The 15,479-nt window shown below is 31.0% G+C and overlaps 1 protein-coding gene across 1 annotated transcript in view; it reads left to right on the top strand.

The window, feature by feature from the left end:
* LOC145252693 (large ribosomal subunit protein mL38-like) overlaps positions 1-14,820 on the top strand; it is a 30,796-nt gene extending 15,976 nt beyond the window's left edge. The window contains exons 4-8 of the mRNA XM_080112513.1: positions 4,958-5,085; positions 6,180-6,338; positions 10,110-10,246; positions 11,631-11,718; positions 14,529-14,820. Of these exons, the coding sequence (XP_079968639.1) occupies positions 4,958-5,085; positions 6,180-6,338; positions 10,110-10,246; positions 11,631-11,718; positions 14,529-14,736 (720 nt within the window). The 3' untranslated portion in view covers positions 14,737-14,820. The remainder of the gene's footprint in view (positions 1-4,957; positions 5,086-6,179; positions 6,339-10,109; positions 10,247-11,630; positions 11,719-14,528) is intronic.
* The last annotated feature ends 659 nt before the right edge of the window (positions 14,821-15,479 follow it).

Here is a 15,479-nt window from a genome sequence, read left to right as displayed (position 1 = left end):
GACTGTTTATGATGATAGATTATAATGGCTGTTTATGATTATAGATTATGATGATTGTTTTGTTTATGATGATAGATTATGATGACTGTTTATGATGATAGATTATGATGACTGTTTATGATGATAGATTATGATGATAGATTATGATGATTGTTTTGTTTATGATAATAGATTATGATGACTGTTTATGATGATAGATTATGATTTTTGTTTATGATGATAGATTATGATGACTGTTTATGATGATAGATTATGATGACTGTTTATGATGATAGATTATGATGATTGTTTTGCTTATGATGATAGATTATGATGATTGTTTTGTTTATGATGATAGATTATGATGATTGTTTTGTTTATGATGATAGATTATGATAATTTTTTGTTTATGATGATATATTATGATAATTTTTTGTTTATGATGACTGTTTATGATGATAGATTATGATGATTGTTTTGTTTATGATGATAGATTATGATGATTGTTTTGTTTATGATAGATTATGATAATGTTTTGTTTATGATGTTAGATTATGATGACTGTTTATGATGATAGATTATGATGATTGTTTTGTTTATGATAATAGATTATGATAATTTTTTGTTTATGGTGATAAATTATTATAATTTTTTGTTTATGATGATAGATTATGATGATTGTTTTGTTTATGATAATAGATTATGATAATTTTTTGCTTATGATGATAGATTATGATGACTGTTTATGATGATTATGATGATTTTTGTTTATGATGATAGATTATGATTTTTTTTTATGATGATAGATTATGATTTTTGTTTATGATGATAGATTATGATTTTTGTTTATGATGATAGATTATGATGATTGTTTTGTTTATGATGATAGATTATGATGATTTTTGTTTATGATGATAGATTATGATTTTTGTTTATGATGATAGATTATGATTTTTGTTTATGATGATAGATTATGATTTTTGTTTATGATGATAGATTATGATGAATGTTTATGATGATAGATTATGATGACTGTTTATGATGATAGATTATGATGATTGTTTCGTTTATGATGATAGATTATGATTTTTGTTTATGATGATAGATTATGATTTTTGTTTATGATGATAGATTATGATGACTGTTTATGATGATCGATTATGATGACTGTTTATGATGATAGATTATGATGACTGTTTATGATGATAGATTATGATGACTGTTTATGATGATAGATTATGATGACTGTTTATGATAATAGATTATGATGACTGTTTATGATGATAGATTATGACTGTTTATGATGATAGATTATGATGATTCTTTTGTTTATGATGATAGATTATGATGATTGTTTTGTTTATGATAATAGATTATGATGACTGTTTATGATGATAGATTATGATGACTGTTTATGATGATAGATTATAATGGCTGTTTATGATTATAGATTATGATGATTGTTTTGTTTATGATGATAGATTATGATGACTGTTTATGATGATAGATTATGATGATAGATTATGATGATTGTTTTGTTTATGATAATAGATTATGATGACTGTTTATGATGATAGATTATGATGACTGTTTATGATGATTGATTATGATGACTGTTTATGATGATAGATTATGATGATTGTTTTGTTTATGATAATAGATTATGATGACTGTTTATGATGATAGATTATGATGACTGTTTATGATGATAGATTATGATGACTGTTTATGATGATAGATTATGATGACTGTTTATGATGATAGATTATGATGATTGTTTTGTTTATGATGATAGATTATGATGACTGTTTATGATGATAGATTATGATGACTGTTTATGATGATAGATTATGATGATTGTTTTGTTTATGATGATAGATTATGATTTTTGTTTATGATGATAGATTATGATGACTGTTTATGATGATAGATTATGATGATTGTTTTGGTTATGATGATAGATTATGATGACTGTTTATGATGATAGATTATGATGATAGATTATGATGACTGTTTATGATGATAGATTATGATGACTGTTTATGATGATAGATTATGATGACTGTTTATGATGATAGATTATGATGACTGTTTATGATAATAGATTATGATGACTGTTTATGATGATAGATTATGATGACTGTTTATGATGATAGATTATGATGACTGTTTATGATGATAGATTATGATGACTGTTTATGATGATAGATTATGATGACTGTTTATGATGATAGATTATGATGATTGTTTTGTTTATGATAATAGATTATGATGACTGTTTATGATGATAGATTATGATGACTGTTTATGATGATAGATTATGATGACTGTTTATGATGATAGATTATGATGACTGTTTATGATGATAGATTATGATGATTGTTTTGTTTATCATGATAGATTATGATGATTCTTTTGTTTATGATGATAGATTATGATGATTGAAAACTAAAAATGTTTCTCTCATGTGGAGGCAAGTGAATAGGAACATATAACAATAAATGACTAGCAAAAATATGCTACTGGAGAGAGCATATTTTTGCTAGACTGATAGATCAACTCATAAGGATCATTTTTTAGAATTATATAATATTTATAAAAATTTATTTAAAGACTATATGTTGATACTCTATATATATATATATATATATATATATATATATATATATATATATATAATATTTTTAAAGAATTTTTAAGAATTATTTTTATACGTATACACACAAGTGTTTCATGCTTATACAATCATCAGTGTAGGAAGTGATTACTGCTGGTCAGGAGATTCGAATTCAGTCACAATGTTATTCTTGATTTCATAGGTTAGCATCTTACCCCAAAGCCACCGGTAATTAACACAAGAATTGAAGGCAATTAAGTGCCTATAAATGCCAAATCGGCAAGCACACATAGTAAACAGAGAGTATTCAATGTCTATATGAATTAATGTTTTGAAGCATGACGTAAATCATAAATTTATGACATCACATCAAAACTATAAATATTTTGTTAAAGTAATGTTTTTAGATCTATTTATAAGAAAATCTAAAAAGCTCAGTTCGGAGAACATCAGACTAAAGATCTCAAGGTTTCAGTTTCAATTTCCAGTCATGCCGTCCACTTTATTTGTTGGGAATTTATTTGGTATTATTTTCTATTTCTAAAAGAAGTTGGGATATTTCAATATCGGAATGAGACAAATTCCTTAATATATTTTTTATATTTACAAAAATTGTGACTGTCAAAGAGAAAGAGACACACACATACATAACAAAAAATTATTTATCATGAGGCTATGTTAAAATGAAAATGTTTTGACATTAAAAAATATATTTGTTGGCAGTTTTTTTTTTATTATACTTATTTAACCTTTCAAAAGCATGACCGATATAACTGTAATCATGCTAGCATGTAAACTGATGCATTACTAACAAGACCTCATAGACATTTCATTGTTTTCTACATCAATCTATATAGATTACTGTAAATAATAATGCTATATTTTGGGAATAATAAATGTGTGTCAGGATTAATGCTATTAAGAAAAAATTAATCTTTCTTCTCTAAGATTGTCATTGTCAGCTAAATGCTATTTAAATCAAAGCAAATATGTTTCTCTTTTATTTAAAACAAATTTCTTTTTAAAACGATAAATACTCTTTGTCTTCTTAACGTAAAAGTAATCGTGGGTAAATATTCTCCAAAGCAATAAAACAGATGTCATTCAGTAGAACTCCTGGATACGTTTTTTTTAGGTTATGATGTGGAATACAATGTTTTTCCAGCCCCTGGTTATGGTATTTGTTAAGTTTTGAGACATTATGTTGAACAAAGATGGCGGCATAGTTCAGATCACTAATTGGCAGTAATGAAGATGACAGCCAAGAATCAAATGTGGTTGGCAGTAACAAAGATGGCGGTGTAGTTCAGATAAGTAATTGGCAGTAACCAAGATGGTGGCGTAGTTCAGATCAGTAATTGGAAGTAATCAAGATGGCAGCCAAGAATCAAATGCGGTCCATGGCTTAGTTAACGGCAAACTGATTGAATCCAAAATTTGACAATTTTTATAATTTTGAAAGGTTTTCATTGGTTGTTTAGCACAGCCAGTGGTTATAAAAATGATTGGCGAATCCATTTGTCACATACCCCCATTAGGAGTCAAAAACATTTTACAGTATTTGTCCCACCTTACGGTGTTATTTATAATATCATTTGATTATATACATGTGTATTATATACTGTACTGTATTTTATTACTAATTTTTAATGCCTTATCCTGGGGTTCTCTTGTATTTGAAATTTATTTAAAATTGTAACAATTTTAGCCAATGAGTCAACATAATTTGATTTTGGAACAATTCACAATATTTTACCTCCGTTACATCAGATTTATCGCCAATCAGTATCTTTCAGAGAGTTTTCCAACATTTCAGCCTTTTCCAACTTTATTAAGGACAGTAAAATACAAAGTATATTAGATGGACAGTAAAGCACAACAAGTAATAGGTGCTATGAGTTTAGTGAAAAAGTATGTAATAGTGATTCTCATTCGATCCTGAGTAACGTTGAGTTTCCTAGTAGTATATCAATAAAAGTGAGTTTCCCATAAAAATGAGAACATAAAGAATGAATAAGGAGTTATTTTCCTCTTTTTTAAAGATAAACTAGTTGGAGCCAAGATTGTTAGGTTTTTGTAAGAATGCTCTTTGAAAAATGGTAAATGTTTTGTTAACAGATAGCAAATAGGCAATGGGTTTGTTTAAGTGAAAATACCATTTTCCGTGAAAACCAGAAAATATATTGGTTATAACAGGTCCAAAAAATATAACTAATTGGCAGTATAGTTGACCTAAAGTTGAATTCTATAGACCTTGTGGCTAACTGCACTATTTCAATAAATACTTTAGAATCCAGTCATTAAACATGCAATAATAAAATGTTTTTCTGAAAAAAAAATTGTATTATTTTTAACTTGTAGGCTGCTGTTCCTCCTTACGTAAAGTTTGATATTCCTTCTGAAGAAAAAGACACTTTATGGACACTTGTACTTGTATCACCTGATGGACATCTTCAAGATAACACGTCAGAATATCTTCATTGGTTTGTGTGAGTCATTATGTTTTCTTTTCCAGCTTGCAATTAGTGTTTTTTTTTTTTGTTTTTTTATTTCTTGCAATTTATTATCCCATAAGTTCTGTCCATATTTTAATTCTATCAAATAAAATATGTTAAAATGTCAAAAATATCTAAACTCGAAAAATGAATGCCTCATGAATTTCTCTGCAGATTTCAACTTGGATATTTATGGTGGCTTTTTCAGATGATTCAGGAAGCACCTACTTTCCAAACTTTGAAAATGACAAACGGTTGAGGAAAGCACTATTGCGAATTCTTTAACTGATATTGCAGGATTTTGTTTAAGTGGTGCCACAAGAGCTTTTCATCAAACATAATTTGATATTCTGATCGGTTTTCATCTTCAAAGACAGAATTTCCATTTTTCAATTTTTCAAACCATTTTCTGCATATTCTTTTATTCAGACATAAGCTGAGTGAATATTTCTAGTTGTCTCCACTGTAGAACTATTGTTTTTAAACTTATAAAACAGTATGAGTCTCAAATACATCTTGGATACTATTATGTTTTAAGGGTTTGCAACAGTGAAACTTTAATAATATTTTTTTCCCTAAAATTTCCTAAAGTTAAATATGTCCAAATATATACGATACTAGTAGAGAAACCCAACGTTGCCCAGAATTGAATGAAGATCAATGAATGTTCCACATTTCCAATACTTTTATTGTCAGCGAAACCAGTGAAACTCGCCCATTTTTCAATCAAATCAATTGATTGCCTGTTCTAGTTGGGGACCAACTGCAGTGCATCGGGAGGAAGCTTCACATGCCTCCCTCCAGTGACTTAGTCCACAATAAATTATAGTCTACATTGCACTGTAGAGAATCTACTGTTGATTTTAGAATATTATTTTTATATAATAGCTTTAATTAAAGTTTAAAATGCAAAAGTCAAATATCATGGTTCAATTGTGCTCTAAACTGGTTCTGAAACTTATTGCTAAAGTTAGAAAAAGCTTTAAACGAATATTTATCAATTTAATGAGTAAACAAAAAGTACTCAAATTTGCTGGATTTGTCCTGCAGTTTTAACAATCTTTTTTTTTTTTTTGTTTCGTTTTTAGAGGAAATATTCCTGATGGTGAAATTGGCAAAGGGGATGTAATTTGTGACTATTTACAACCTTTTCCTGTGAAGGGCACAAGTTTTCACCGATATATATTTATACTCTATAAACAAGAAAAGAAATTGGATTTTAGTGAGGAAAGAAGATCGCCAAAATGGTAAGTAATGATTATTTGTATTTCTGTTTGATGTTGCATAAGGAATCGTAAACAGTGTTAGGCTACAATCAACTTGTAATGGCAGGGTTATGGAGCACATGTTAAAGCAAGTCAGTTGCAACAAATTGTTGGGACTTGATGCTCTACCCTACAAATTGCATTTGAAGCTGTTGCACATATTTGTACCGATACTGATGGATGTGTTTAATAATTTGTTTAAGCATGGCTCCATCTCAGCTAAATTAACCAAGGGAGTGATCACGTGGCTGAAGGAGCCGAACAGGTATGGTGAGAAGGAACTAGGCAAGTAAGGGTCCATAACTCTACTAAACACAGAGCTAAAGATTTTGGCGAAGGTCCAATTGCAGGCTGTTATCGAAGAATTAATCAGACTTTTGTTGTGAAGAGGAGAGCGATCCAGAACAACTTGCATCTGATTTGTATGATTTTAGAGAGAATAGATGAATGATTGCGTTGATCGACTTGGATCAGTCCAAAGCTTTTAACAGTCAACCATCACTTCTTGGCATCTGTTTTAAGGATTGTTGGTGTTAAACCGGACTTCCGCAAATGGATCTCCATGCTGTATCCCTCGCTAATGGTAGTGAAGCAGGTAAATAGAAAATGTTTGCAATCATTCATTATCTTCTGTTTCGTCTATCAGGGCTGCCAACTATTATCTCTACTCTACATCCCTGTGTTGGAGTTTCTACTGCCAAAGCTAAGGAACGAGAAGCAAATTCAGTTCTATGCTAAATTGCTTTGTCTGGCAGGGCACAAGCTAGAGTTTCTGCATTTGTCAATGCCATTACCATTTTTGTGTTGTACTTCTGAGATGTCAAGAAGGTGACAGAAGTGGTTATGCATTACGAAACAATCATGGGTCAAAATTATCTGCAGCAAGTAAATCAGCCTGCAGTTGTGCGTTTGGAGCAGTGGCATCAGTCTTCTGGCTTCTTTCTACTATAGAGATGATCCGATTTGAATCCTCAGCATATAATTCGAACTGGGCCTCTAGCTCTGGTTCAGAGAAATTGGTCAGTCAAAGGTAGAAGCATCAGTTAAACTTAGCTTTGAACGAAACTCTCCTTAAAGGGTAGAGTTGAGCTGTGCATCACTTACGCCTTTCCTCTCTTCCTTTGCTGACTAGTCGTATTTACTTCACCTGCTAAACCACCTAAAGGTCCTCCAGCACCTTCTGTCCTCACCTCTTTTGGATGGAAAAATATTAAGTTTGAAGACATCTGTGTAAAGGAGGTTTGGGGAGAGTCAACTTGACATGTCATAGACACAGAGCGATTGGATTTCTAGAGTCAAACTTTGACAGAGGAATTTGTGTAAAATCTTGCAGTTGATAACGTCTTTCCAACTTCATTCTCTACAATTCAGTTAAAAGTCGTCATAAGTTGAGTTCTTCAGAGAGTGGCAAGCTGTACTTAAAATGTTTCCTCAATTCAGTGATTTTTCTTAGCATTTTAGAAAGGAACTCCACAAAGGATTACTGACGGCACAGCTGACGATCCACTCATTGAGTAAGAGAAAGTGATCGGCTTTGTTGAATGGAGTTGGTCACCAAATAAGAGTTATCACGAGCTCTCTTCCAACCTGACCATTGGCTCAGGATGTTTTGCCCTTCAGTGCCATACAACACAGTTCTGAAATGGAGGACTCACCTGGGAGACCTCATTGCAACATGCTTCTAATCATACTTTCTTTCAATATCGCAAACTCTAACAATTCTGCGGGTATGTCTATAAGGTGATGTTCATATTGATCGCAAGCAATCTCTGCCACTAGACATATTATACGTAATCAACAATGTCAAGCCACATTCTACAGGGAGAGATGAATGGTGTTTCTTGCAATCCTGGCCATAGTGTAAATGGTGGTGTGAACATCGCGATCAAGAGATGAGCAAGAGGTTGATTGTTTTGTTGATCAGGATCTGATTGGCTTTCTTTAAGCATTGGCTGAAGGTCAAGATTAGATGTGATAGAAATAATTACATTCCTCATTTTTTTAAGAAAGGTAGATAAAACTAGCAAGCTTGTGTCTATGAAAAGGAATCAAATATGAGTATATGGCACACATAGTTCTTGGTCCTGTCGGACCCCAGTCCTGCAGGTAAGTTTAGCCTCTTAGCTAGTCAAGTGAATGAGTCCACTCCCCCTTCTAATAATAGAAATCCTCTCAGATGTCCATTCCTCACTTTCAGTTTTTTGTTCTCTGCCTTTCCCGAAAGTGTATTTATCTAGGAAGGATACACTCATTCTATAAACTCCATCCCTCATTTTTTTTTCTCCCACTTAGATACCACTCCCATTTAAGATTGAGCTGCTTGGTTTCAGTTTTGAACAACTCGGAAAACAGTTGGTTGTCTATTATTTAGAAAAAGTTAGAAAGGTCTTACTAACCGGGTTTTGCTTTTCTTTCTCCCATTCCCAATTCAAATTAATTTCTGTATATATAACCATATTTATAAAAAATTAAAATTTCAAGCCAATTTGGAAATATTTTAATTAGTCTGCAGGAGTAAATGTGGTATTGTGGTGATTGAGATGATATTTTTGACCAAGGGTGACCAATGACTCCATCCCCCACACTTTTGATGGCTTAATTTTTTCCAAATGTAAATTTTTATATTTTGTGCAAAAACATATTTAAAAGTACAGTATCTGTTCCGATACTTCATTTGTTCTGTCTTTCGTCAGTGAAAGAGTTATCCTTCTAACCTGAGGTGGGGGGGGGGGGTCCAATTCAGTGGCTTTTTTTTTTTTTTAGGAGTTGGATTTTCCTCACATTAAAAACTTTGTATGAACTGTTCTAAATTCATATAAACTTGTTAAATAAATATACAATTTAGGAGGCCAAAATTGTTGGAAACAAAAATTTTCCCTCAGCACTTATGGGATTAATGAACATCATGTTTTTCTGCTTTAGTGAGCAAAGAATCAATGCCGCCGTTCAATCACAAGAGACAATGGATACTCCTTGTAAAGGTAGTTGCACCTGTAATTATTAATTAATGTAATTGTAAAGCAAAGGTTGCGTAATTCCCTATCACACATTTCCTGATTCGACACTGCTTGAGTCCAGTAGCAAGAAGTGCTAAACCATTGGAAACAATGCTGGGATTAGCAGAGAACACATACTGGAATTCCTAAATGGTCACCCATTTTAGTACTGACCAGGTTCAACATTGCTTAACTTCAGTGAGCTAACAGGAACTGGTGTGTCAACATAAATTATGCTGTACATACAAGCAAAGAATACTATAATAATAAAATTTCAAATTTCAAAATCTTATTTTTAAAAATACTAAATGTTGGATACTTAAAAAACTTTAAGAAATGAATTAGAAATCCATTTCCTTCAAACAATTCTTAAAGGTCTTTTCATTAAACAAATAAAAGGTTCTTTAAAAATGGATTTTTTTTCATTAATGCAATAAATGCGCCAACTAACTAGAAGTGTAAGACTGGTGGAATTTAGCTGTCAGCATCCAATTTCAAATCTCCTGTTAAGTATGAGACAAGGGTTTGTTCATAAAGTACTTCATGTTATGCATCAAGTCTATTTCCCAAATTTTAGTCAAGTTAGAGCAGTTGTTGTTAGACATACCTATAAACATGGTACTTTATAGATTAATTAAATTTGATAGAAAAAAATCTTAAATTTGAGTTGAATGTAAAAATAATAAAACTTGGTAAATGGCAAAAAAAATCCTTTTCTTTTCCAAGATTAACATAACCTACTTTTCATTTTTTTCAGTAAATCGCTGGATGAAAGAAACTTCAAAAATTTCAACTTTTATCAAAAACATGAAGATGACCTAACACCTGCTTCACTAGCATTTTTCCAATGTGAATGGGATAATAGTGTCACGCAGGTTTTCCATGATATTCTGGGTAAGTGAAGAGTTTTTTCAGTCAATTTATTTTCCAACACATTCCACCAGACAATGCAATCAATATGACTACTTACCTAGAAAACAGAGCTGTTAAAGCTGACAGTGAGACAAAAATAATCGAGTAGCTACTCGAGTTGAAGTCAGTGTTAGTTAAAACAGAGTTGAGGAGATAACTAAATATCGAGGTGTCTTATCTACAACATGAAAAGAAATTGGAATTTTAGGAAGATCTCCATCATTCCAGTAATTATAGGAGCAATCGGATTCTTGACAAAGAATTTCAAAACCTACCTGGTAAATATACCCAGTGAACCAAGTGCAAGAGAGATCCAAACAATTGTGCTTAAAAGAATGGTTAGAATCATAAAAAGATCTCTCAATTGAAGTTTCTGAATGTCTGACATTTTACAGGATGCTCCATCCTCAGAAAATTAATAAATTTTATTATGATTGTTTTAGGTTTTCTAATTTTGTTCATTAAACTAAATTTCTGCTTCATTTAATTGTTTGTAAAGATAAATTGGTTTTAACTTCATGAAAAGTGAAAAAAAAAAAAACAATAACTAAAGAAATGGCTCATAAACTAATTTCTATTATATGAAAAAGTATAATCACCATATAACCATTTCTTTCACTTTTTGTAAACATTCTCCTTTTTTATGAATGTCCTATAATTTTTTTAATCACAAAATTTAATTTAAACTAAAGTAAAACTAAACAATCTACTTAATATTGTAATTTGAAATGTGCAAGTTTATTTAAGGACAAGATCAGGGCAAAATAGAAATACTTATGATCTAGGCAAGGTTTGAACTCACAATCTCTTTCCTTTAGTGCATCATTCTAACTGATTGAGCTACTGATGAAATTTTGAAATTATGATACTATTAAATAAATAAACCAGAAATACTGCTGTTTGGGTTTATTCTCTCTCTCTCTCTCTCTCTCTCTCTCTCTCTCTCTCTCTCTCTCTCTCTCTCTCTCTCTCTCTCGTTTTACAACAGCTTCTGTTTGAGACAAGAGTTTTTTTCTTTTTCCCACCCTTTATCTGTCTGTTTAAAATATTTTTTAATTTTAATAAAAAGGTCCGCCATTATTTTTCCCTCCCATATCCATCAGTAGCCAATGAAAATGCTTGAAATATCAGTAAATCTCTAAAAATTGTTTTAATATTGACAAATATGTGGCATAAATGCCTGACAAAACCGATTTATGTCTGTTCTTTTTGTTAATTGCTTTTCCAAATAAATGATTTCTGCAATTGAACACATAATTTAACTCCTTGTTAAACAGAAGGCTCAATATCATGGATTGTTGATACAAAAGGAAACTCAATGGTTCACATGTCATTTCATTCTGATTTGAAATCTTTTCTTTTTTAGAAATGCAAGAACCATCGTTTGAGTTTATTTGGCCAGCAAAATATGTTCCAGAACAAAAAAGATGGCCTCACTTAAAAGCTTTCAACAGGTGAGTATTTACCATTGCAAAAATACAGGTTTATTGTTCACTTCTAATTTTTGAGATATACATGTACATACATAAATATGTATATAAATATAAGCACAAAATGTTTTGACAATCAACTACATTCATAGGTGTTTAAAACCAATGAAGAATGGAGTTACACTTCGGTCGCCAACTCTCAGTTCTACTAGGCTCAATGAATGCATCTGTAAAAATGTTTCATGTTTAATGAAGTGCATAGATGTATGCTTCAGGCAGACAATTTGTGGAAAAAATATTTGGCTCAGGGTTAGACCACCTAATCAGTTGAGTCCTTTTAAATTTAAATGGCTCATGCTGGAAGATCAGACCACTCAAAATCTTACAGAATTAATATCCAGTTTAAAGGTTGTCTGGTCAACAGGTTTTTATTTCCAACAATAAAACAACCCATTTTCAAGTAAGTTAGCTGTATGGTCTACCACAAATGAGGTTAATATCTATATATATTCTAGAAATATGAGTGGGGAGGGCAGTCGATATCTGCTACTGAATGGATTGATTGTTTGCATTTGATTGGAAGAAATGTTTGTCCATTTTGCATGTTATTCAATGAGAAAGCCAAATGTCATTGTTGCTTGTGATGTGATTTTTGGGGGGGGCAAGGAAATTCCATTTGTTACAGCAGTGATTAAGATTACATATTGTCACTACAGCCATTGTCGAAATCAAACACCAAATTTGAAAAAGACAACAGACAACAAGTGAAAAATATGTACAGTGAATATACACAAATGCAAGTTCTCATCTTCATCAGAACACAAATCCAAGGGATGCTGAAGTATAAAGAATTTTAGAAGATTCTGACTCTAATGTAACCGAGAGCATCATAAGCATTAAAGGTGGTTTGCCATAACTTCTTGGTAATTCACAACCATTCACATATTAAGAACGCGTATAAGTTGTCACAAACTTGTCATTGAAATATGGAGTGTCTGATATCACTTTCTTTACACTCGCCTGAACTTCTTTCCTTTTGAACTTTAAAACTGTGAGTAATAAGCAAAGTGAATCGTACCACAAGTATTCGAGTAATGAAGAATAAATATCAAAGTGTATGGAACACCCAATATAATGGAGGGCTTCTGTTGGACATTCTAGGGGATACCTGGTATCAATCCAAAAAAGCTCACATCTTACATCCTGTTTTATTGTGAATAATAATGTCATATATCATGTAATACAAATAATGATAGCATTTTCTTCCATCAGTAATCTATATATATATATATATATAATATATGTTATATTATTTCTGTAATATATATTTTTATTGTTGTATGAAATATATTGTATTTTTCTGAATTGTTGAGATAAGGATTGACAATTTGAATTATTCAGATTACTGTTTTTATCTTGGGTGCTTTCGCAACATTTCAGTCGATGTAACCTCAGACCTTCTTCAGGTGCATTTTTTTAACTCTGAAATCGATATGGAATTTCAAACAACCCTTTTGTTTAATCCACAAGGGTAGCTTGCTCTTATTCCATCAACTAAGACTAAGTAAGTCTTAAGTAATTCATAATTGTACAAGTGTTTCGAAGACTACAATTACAAATTACATAGTTTTGCGACTACCGTGTCATCGCTGATGAAATGAAAATATCAAATATGTTTTTATTTTTACTCATGTTCATCTCTAACAAGGCATATCACCACTTGAACATAAGGGGCTACTATTTGTGACCATGCTTAGGAAAGATTAACAAAATATTGGTTTACATTCAGTACAGTCAGGGAAGCAGGTAGCAGGTAGGGAATTCCAAAGTCCAACTATTCAAGAGAAGGAACTATTAGAGTAGAAAGCTTTCTGGCATTTAGGGACCTCAATAGTGAAGGGGTGTGATTTTGTTGCTAAGCAGGTTTGTCGGGCACATGTACCTCAAGGCGGCACAAGTGCAACAAGTTCATCAGATCATATACCATTAAAATATTTGTAAAACCGACACATTTATATAGTTCAAAAACAATGTTGTGCTGCACTAAGTTAGGATGTTCAATTTGAAAGGATTGAATGAGTAAAACTAAACGATCTACTCATTCAATCCAAGTATAGCATGCATTTGTAGATCCACAAACTTGAACTCAATTATTTTTATCAGCGAAAATTTGATTTTATTTAAAAAATAATCTTAAGTTAGAACAAAAAAATAAATTGTTTTAATCAAAATCTTTTACAAATTTTTAAAATGGTTTTAAAAATGTCTCTTGAAAAATAAATATTAGTTTTGTAGAACTGTTTCAAAACAGATAAAAATCTTAATAAGAAAAATGTCTCAATTGGATTATATGGACTATTATCCCAATCTTGGTTGTTATTTCAATGTTTCAGCCATTGTAACCTTCAAACATTGTCAAAACTATGCAAAATTTCAAATTAAAACCATCCATTCAATCCACAAAGTTGGATTGTTCTGATTCTCTTAGCCATGATTGAGTAAAAGTGTGAATTATTATGCTATTGGTATTGTCTGTAATAAAAGTTGAAACTGTCACTTAGAACTGATTGTTAATCAACACCTTTAATTGTTGCACCGCACATCCATAATTTTATATTCATCACAAAACGATTTTCACCACCAAAAACATTAAATACTATAATATTTTCCATGTAGCTAACAGTGTCGAGCTAATAAATATATTAAAATCTACATAATCAATTTGTCTATTCAAACAACACACAGGCTTTTTTATGTTTCATTTTAAAGCTTCTTTGATTTAAAAGAATGAATCTCTTTTGTTTTATTTTTTTTTATTTTTTTTTTTTTTTCAGATATTTGGATCGATACAAGGATGTGAAAGAAATCCAGGAAGAAGTGTTGAAAGAAAAACTAAAAAAAAATGGCCCTTTTACTGGACCAACACCACAGCCAAAATATCCCAATATTTATCGCATCCCAATGACCAAACCAAAATGGTTACGGACAAAAATTGAAAAAATGCGTCTCGGACATGAACAATGGAAAGATTTATATCAATGAAAATTTTTTTTTTAATTTTAAAATTCTTAGTCTTCAAAAACAAACAAAATATTTGATAAAATAAAAATTCTAAGTTAAATTTTATTTTTGTTGATTTATGTTTTAAACATCTTGTTTGATATTTTAATGCTGTCCCATTGTCAAAAGAATGAGTTCACGATGATGTGGTGGATGCCAGGATAAAAGATAACTTCAACGATTAAGATGAGAAAAGGATAAAAAACTTTTGAGTTATGTGAAAGTAATACTTGAAGAAATTGTGACAAAGCACAAACTTGTTACTTGTGATTTTAAGCTGACAAAAGCTCATGAGGTAATAGTTATCCAACAACATTCATCTTAGGTGGGTTGAACAGGCTTCACCCAAAGGAGGAAACGTCAAATTTACATATCAAATTTACATTCGCATGTATATCCTGATCAGGAAACATGATAGTTATGTTTTTGCTGTTCTTGTAGGGAGGTGTCAACGTCCTAAATATAGCATCTGGTATTGACCAGGCTCAACATTGCTTATATTCGATGATTTAATGAGAACTGGTGTGTGAACATGATTAAGCAGTAAAGCAGTAACATGATTACACAAGAAAAAAGATGTTATGGTTAAATGAAGAATATATGAAACACAAGTTTAGATATCAAGTGATGAAGTTATTTTAGTTTTTTCCTATTTGTTTACACATTTTTAAACAACTGTTACATTCTCCAATTTAAAATGAGTTATCTTCCTTGCTGATTTTTAT

The sequence above is a fragment of the Euprymna scolopes genome, chromosome 29 (assembly GCF_053919585.1).
Source record: "Euprymna scolopes isolate OS-2025 chromosome 29, ASM5391958v1, whole genome shotgun sequence".
Classification (NCBI taxonomy): domain Eukaryota; kingdom Metazoa; phylum Mollusca; class Cephalopoda; order Sepiida; family Sepiolidae; genus Euprymna; species Euprymna scolopes.
The sequence above is the reverse complement of the archived record's forward strand: the minus strand, read 5'-3'. Positions and strand labels throughout refer to the sequence as shown.